A 7,077-nucleotide genomic window follows, 5' to 3' on the forward strand; every position below is an offset into this window, starting at 1 on the left:
GACGGGTCTCTGTTTGTCGTGGTTGTTTGTCACAATGCAGACTGATAAGATAAAATGCACCACTTGTGCTTATCTGAGCTATTGGAATCATTGTAGATGAGGAACTTCGTCAGTTGAATTGATAGGCGATGCTTTGAAAGTAGAATCTTGTGTCTTCGCTTTTCTTATACGTTTAATATCATGGCTATATTTTTGAAATGGGTGTTTTAATGGATTCCCGTCAATGCGCATTTCTTCTATGCGTAATGGACGTGATTCCTGGTGATCGTCACAAGAAAATCCTGAACATCCCTGGCTGTCGAAGTGAGGATTGAGAATTTTTTCTTGTGAAACTGATCGTCATGTCGAATGAAGAATACTGCTGGGCATCGTAGTCGTCTACGAAAATGAAATGGTCTAGTTCGAAATTCAACAGTTCTAAGAAATTTGCTCCACATGCCTAATGAATTGCAGCATGTGCTATTCTCGGACGTTTCCATCAGCAAAGTTGCTTTCCCGTATACAGAAGGAAGTGTTACTCAATGGCAACTTCATTAGTCAATGGTTTTGGCGACAATGCAAATTTGTTTAATGTGAACTTCTCGTAGGGCATTTCCTTGGAGCAGTCTGATTCTCCAACACGGAGCATTATTACTATATTTCAAAGAGCTTTGCATTTACTGTTATTTTCAATTATTCAGTTTCAAGTCTTTTCATTTAATTCATCTCTTAAATATCAACAATTGTTTATCATTAAATTGAGATAATCCATAATTCATGTAACTCTATAAATTATGTATTTTTATGATATAAAATATAAAAAATATACGTAAAATAATATATGTCATACATATATTCTTAGAACAGTAGAAGATAGATTTCATGTGAAAGGTAAATACTAGACATTACAATATAACATACATATAAACACACACACATACATATACCTTTTATCCACCTTCATTAAAAAGTAACAATAATATATGTACATTATACGTACATAGATACATACATACAATAGAATATTTATATACTTATTCCTGTGATGGTAGAAAAAACATGTAAAAGTATTACAACTGCAAGGTTTTGAACATTTTAATTTATTGTAATAGTATAATAAGATATCTTATGATTTAAATGAAGATCACATTCAATCAGATCATAATTTATTGTCAATTTATTTTTTCTAAAAAACACCTTGAGATTTTTTATTCTATTTTAGAAACAACAAGTTGAATCTTAAATACTTGGTAGGTAGTGCTGAAACAAGTTAATTGGTCTGCTTTAAAAAAAAAAAAAGTTTGCTACATGAATATGCTTAGTTTTTAATGTACATTTTGTATGAGTACAAAGGTTAGTTGTATATATATGTATGTATATATAATATGCAAAATCAATGGTATATTATTTTTTTAAGGACAATTTAAATTTCATGATAGTTGTAGAATAATATGTTGGTACATGCATATACATATATTTCTATCTGTATGAATGTGTGTAGTATAGATAAGAAAGTAATACATTTGAAGAAACATCTTGAATAGATATGTGTAATTCATGTATCTATCTATCTATCTATATATATACACACATACAAATACCAACTTTTTATGTGTTCACAAGATGTGAATATAAAATGAAAGGTTCTTAATTGTTTCTTTAAAAATGAAAGATTCAACATTTAATCATTGGGCTTGTCGGGAATTTCAAACGAAATAAGTAATCTATTATTATTATTATCACCTTTGTTGATTTATTATAGTATCCGTGACACCCTTGGAATCCTTTGCACTAGACCTACCTGATCGAGGGCAACAAGGGCCCCACAGCCATATTCAAAAATCGGCTTTGAATTGCATCGGTCACCACTCCGAACGAACGATAACTTAAATCGACGATAAACTTTCTTGCTGCGAGGCTACAGCTTGACGTCCCCCCACCGACAGAGACGTCAACAAGAGCTTCGCCATCCAAAACCCATCTGCAACGGCTATATCATTAATCCAAAAACGAATGTATTACATCCGCGATAATCATCCACATTCAAACTCACAGCGGTGGCGCGTCTCCCTCCTCGTTTCCTGCTCCTCCGTCCATCCCTGCAATTCATCGGCAGCCTTCTTTTGCGCCTGTTGTTCATTGTCGCAAGCATTATTATTTGAAATTTGGTTTCGAGGAGTCGGCTCTCTATTTCTGTCACATTTCGTGACAGGTAGCGCGGAGCATTGCCTTGTTCTGTAAGCCTAGGTTGAGTTAGTTAGTGGCCGTTTTGTGGGTTTTCCGCTGCTTGAAGTTATTCCGCGCTGTGTTAATGCTGTTTCTGGTGGACGCTGTGAGTAGTATATATGGTTTTCAAGCCTGAATTTGATTACGATTGCTGGAGTAGGGGCGGTTGTTGATGAGGCAGCGAAGGAGGTTTGACTGGGGAGTAAGACCTGTTCACAGAGAGTGGTGAGTTTATGAGAGACTGAACATTTTGAGCAGGGTACTGTGGATGTTGGAGGAGAGGTAGTTGATTTAATTTAGAGACAGTGATCATTTTGCGTCACAGGTGGCCTGCCGGGTTTCTGCGAAGAGATGTCATCGTTTAGGAGGCCCAAAACGGAGGCTACGTTACGATTGTACAACTTGCCGCGTCGTGAGCTTCAAGCTCTGTGCAAACAATATGGTATTCCTGCGAATAAGACCAATGTCGCCATGGCAGACGCTCTCTCCGCGTGTGTGCCGGTAAGTTTTGATACTTGTTTAGAACTGGGTGTATCCGCGCTTTTGCTTCATGGCACAAGACAACTGGGAGTTAGTGCCTTGATTGTGTAGGAAATGCTCCCAATCTGTCATGTGTGGCATCTGCGCCCTTAACAGAATTGGAAGAGTGAATGATCTTTATTTTGAAGTCGAGTGTTCCTACCCAGTATTGCCTCCGCAAGCATAGCGTTACGGCCACAGAATATTGATCTTGAGACAAACAGTCCTCATCATCTTCTGCAATTACATGCCATCTGGAAAGAGTCAGTTTTCTGTTCCTGAGGTTTAGTCAGATGCTTCTCATTTCATGTGCATTTGGATAGTGAGAGTTGTTGATTGAATCCAAATGAACAGGCCGATACTGGGAAATCCAAAGCGTCAGCGGGCATGACTTCTCTTGGGGTTTCGAAAACTACACCTATGAAGCACAAGTTGGAAAAGAAGACAGGATTGCCGGAGACATCATTGGCGTCATTGATCTTGAATGGCAAGAAAAAGATCTCGCCTCTAAAAACTGCTGATAAGCTAGTCCCAGTTGGCACCGATGAGGCCAGTTTTCCCCTACCAAACACCACGCCCTTGAAGCGAGTGAAGAGGTCGGATAGATCACTCCAGGTGGTCCCTGAGGATAAAGAGAAGGTTACGATTGTCCCTGCTCTCACGAGAGGTATAGTATACTTTCTGGCCCACTACAATCATTTTGTTTAGGAATGAGCACTTGAACGGGCTTGTAATCATCTTAGTTTGCTTCACACTCACCACACACTTTCTCTAGACAATTAACACTTAGCACACCTAGACAACCCAACATATAACACGTCACTAGACACACGGATAGTCAGTTAGACGACATAAATCACCGGTAAACTTTTTCAAAGCAGTTTGATGCCACACTTTTCTCGAGTTGATCCCCCACTGTGATTTTCAATGAGAAATTATTTGGAGTCTTGACCAGCTCTTACCTTGAGTTGGCTTTGCAGCTGCAGCTTTTCTGGACAAAATTCCGAAAGCCGCACCTGCACCCTTGTATGAAAAGTACGGGAATTCAACAACCGCGCTGAGCAGCCCTAGCACACGAGCACTCACTCCGAGGAAGCGACCCGCGGAGGCTTCTGCAACTGTGACTAGAAGGGGCGGGGATGCCCTTCCACCAGTCTCCTTTTCTGATCTGCTTGCAACGCCCAAAGCATCCAAGCCTCAGGTCCCTGAAGTCATTGTGTTGAATTCCACGGGAAAAACCGCCCAGAAGATGAAGTCTAGGCTCGGTCCCATGAAATCACCGCCGGAGGAAGAGACCACATGTCCAGCGCCTACTGAAGCTGGTGTGGTGAAAAAAGTTTCCAGAGGCAAGAGGGTGGCCTTTGCTGACGAGGTTGTGCCCAAGAAAAGCGCAACTAAAGAACCAGAGCCCCAGCCTGAACCCGAGACGGAGACTCTTGAGTTGCCGTCTGCCGAAATCGAATTCAAGAACTCAGCTCTACACAAGGAACTTTTTGGACTTCCAAATAGCATTACGAAGGAAGAACAACTCGTTAACTCTCCAGCACCGACTGAGGAACGCTGTGAAGATATTCCAGCAGGCCCTCGTGAAACAGGATTTGAATTCAGGGACATGGCTCTCCACAAAGAACTCCTTGGATCACACCCGAACCTCGAGTCCAATTCTCAAGGGTCCACGCTCCCGCTTCACGATCCGGGTCAATCCGGAGCCTCTCCCACTGCCACTGAATGGGCATCGTCAGCGTGCGGGAGTTTGACTCCTTCGTTGACTCCACCTGCAGCTGGGCTTAACAACGCTACACCAGCTCAAGGTGGCTCAATTCGTCCCAGTGAGGATGCATGTGGCCGTTCTACAACTAGTGTGGAAGTTTTGGAGCCACCCCACCGGGAGCTACCAGGGAGTCGTCATCTAGGTTCCCTCGTGGACGCCTTGTCCCCTGACAAGCTTGCAGAGAGCCAGTGTGTGCAGACAGTGGAAGCATCAGATCATAGCCATGCAGACACGACTGCCTTTCGGCATAGAATGGAGGATGACACCAATTTGGCGGTTGCACAGTCTACTGTGGCACCTACTGCTGTTGTGCATGCAGTCACTGATCAAGAACGAGATGTGGAGGATGGGCTGCGAGGAAATTCTGAGATTCTCGAGGTCTGCACCCTTTTGAATGGCAGGATGGACATCTCGTGTGAGACTAGTACTGTTGAGGAAGGGTGTGTGAGCTCCACCCCGGAGTTGGACAAAGCACAGAAAATTCTTACTGGTTCCACACCTACATCCGATGAACTACCGGGATTCCATCGTGGATCGGCTCAGAAGGGAGAGGCAACAGTTTCACTCCCTACCGCATCAGCGAAAGCAGTAGCTGTTGCTGGTGCAGAGCTGCCAACTTCAGTATGCAGGCTTAGTGTCCAGATTCCTGTGACTCCCGTGAGAACAGTCAACTCGAACTCCGCCTCAAGCCTTGCGGAGGCAGTCACGCCGTTGACGAAGATCCAGAGTAACATAGACTGCACTCTTGCCAAAGCCACTTCCATACTGGAAAAACTAGCAGCCTGGAGAGCGGACGCGGAGAAGAAGGTGCGAGAGGGTTACTGGGAGCCTAAGTTCTCATCAGTTGTAGATGGATCTCCTCCGACTGCCGTGTTTAAGACGCCCGTCACCAAGACGGTACGATGTGAACTCTAGTCTTCGGCTCTTGAGAGTTGTTTCATCATTTCGATTTTCATGGCTGCCATAAGGTCGACTCCGACGCTAAGGCGCAGTATTACTTAGACTGTATGCATTTTCACGCACCTCTGTGTATTGGTATTGTGCCCAGGTACCTGATAGGGATCTGCGCAGCGCAAAGAAGGCAAAATTGATTCCGAAGGCTACCATAGGTTCAGAAAATGGATTCGTTATCTGTGAAGATGCAAACATTGTGTGTGAAGGTGAGGTGCCGAGTGCCCAGAAAATGCGCTCTTCAGATGAATTGACGTCGAATAAGGAGAATCAAAGCGATGTTGCAAGTAAGGTCGGCGGTCAGGGCAAAGAGAAAAAGAAGGTAATTCCTCCGCTGCCTAATTTTTTAACCTCTCTCCCTGTGTCTCTCTCTTTCTCTCTCTTCCTCTCGGATCACTTACTGGATACTTCTTCGACTCCATTCGATCAACACAAACTTCGTCTACTCAAGCTTCGTTATTGGGCTTTGATGTGATGTGTACTACTGTGCATGATACACGACCCGTTCTGACAATGAACATTCTTGCTGGCGTCAGGGTAAGAAATTTGAAGTTCTGAAAGATCGCTCCACGAATTCGTCAGATGAGAGCGCGCATGCAACCGGTAGAGTGGGTACTGGTCCAGTTCGTCCCGAAGATATGAGCTTGCGCAAGCTACGGGCTACCGTCAAGGAGCGGGTAAGCTGGTCGTTTCTGTTTTTTGGTGATTAATCGTCACACTTCATGCCAGACAGATGATTTGCAGTTTGTTGTGTGATGATGGACCGCTTATTCCCCAGCATACAAACTTCTACAGGTCCGACAGATGGAGTCATTTAAAACTTGTGTTACAAGAGCACAAAAAGGCTAGATCATTGCGCACTGAACTACAGCATCGGCGAATTGGTTCATATTGTGGGTGCCCGTTAGTACCGATTGGATATTCCGCCATGGTTTGAAAATTTTGTGGGCACTGCGATTTTCGACAGTAACTGAACCCGATACCGACTCCAAGTGAAGGAATCCGCATACTGAATAAGCTCATCTTGGTCAAGGAACGCAGATGGAGCCAGTGTCTCAGTGAGCAGCAACAGCCAGATTCGTAGAAGCAAGAGGAATTCTGAAGTTTGCGACCGTGTACATAGTATTCTGTGATCGAAATCAGCTGTTAGCAGTCTACAGCTCCGAATTTCAACTACAGTTGATGTCGGAGTTGATCACAGAAGCAATAGACAATTGTTATGGTGAAAACTGAACAATGGTTTAGTGATTATCCGTGGGAATCAGAGAACACTACTTTGACGATTATCACCCCACATGCAATGTTAAATTGAAATGCAAATGTTATGTGAATTTTCCTACAGCTTTACCTGACAAATCTTCATTCAAATAGATTATTTAAGTAAGGTCAAGAACAGTCTGCATAGATGATTTCAATATTGTGTACTCTTCTTAAAGGACCTCATATTGTCGCACATCAGAATGTTGTAATATTTTTAATAGTTTATGAAGATAGTTTAGTGTGATAATTATTGATTATACAATGTGGAAGATCTCATAATTCTAATTTCACTATCAACTCTCAATTCACATGAAGATGTATTGAACAGAAACACACGTCTTTACAAGCTTTAGTATATTGTACCTTAGAAC

At 42.9% G+C, this 7,077-nt stretch overlaps 1 protein-coding gene across 1 annotated transcript; it reads left to right on the top strand.

The window, feature by feature from the left end:
* The first annotated feature begins 2,295 nt into the window (after nt 1-2,295).
* Nucleotides 2,296-6,802, top strand: LOC112276253 (uncharacterized). Its single transcript, XM_024507394.3, has 7 exons — nt 2,296-2,430; nt 2,531-2,706; nt 3,079-3,391; nt 3,705-5,392; nt 5,544-5,768; nt 5,983-6,123; nt 6,242-6,802. Exons 2-7 carry the CDS (start codon nt 2,557-2,559, stop codon nt 6,293-6,295), a joined length of 2,571 nt encoding a protein of 856 aa, XP_024363162.1. The 5' UTR covers nt 2,296-2,430; nt 2,531-2,556; the 3' UTR covers nt 6,296-6,802.
* Nucleotides 6,803-7,077: the final 275 nt, after the last annotated feature.

The sequence above is a fragment of the Physcomitrium patens genome, chromosome 23, assembly GCF_059467195.1.
Source record: "Physcomitrium patens ecotype Gransden chromosome 23, ASM5946719v1, whole genome shotgun sequence".
Classification (NCBI taxonomy): domain Eukaryota; kingdom Viridiplantae; phylum Streptophyta; class Bryopsida; order Funariales; family Funariaceae; genus Physcomitrium; species Physcomitrium patens.

What these genes read in the sequence shown, in the direction of transcription:
- LOC112276253 (XM_024507394.3), top strand. Translation starts at nt 2,557, where the DNA reads ATGTCATCGTTTAGGAGGCCCAAAACGGAGGCTACGTTACGATTGTAC. An exon ending in CTCTCTCCGCGTGTGTGCCG is followed by an intron (nt 2,707 to 3,078) that starts GTAAGTTTTGAT and finishes CCAAATGAACAG; the next exon opens with GCCGATACTGGGAAATCCAA. An exon ending in AGACGCCCGTCACCAAGACG is followed by an intron (nt 5,393 to 5,543) that starts GTACGATGTGAA and finishes TATTGTGCCCAG; the next exon opens with GTACCTGATAGGGATCTGCG.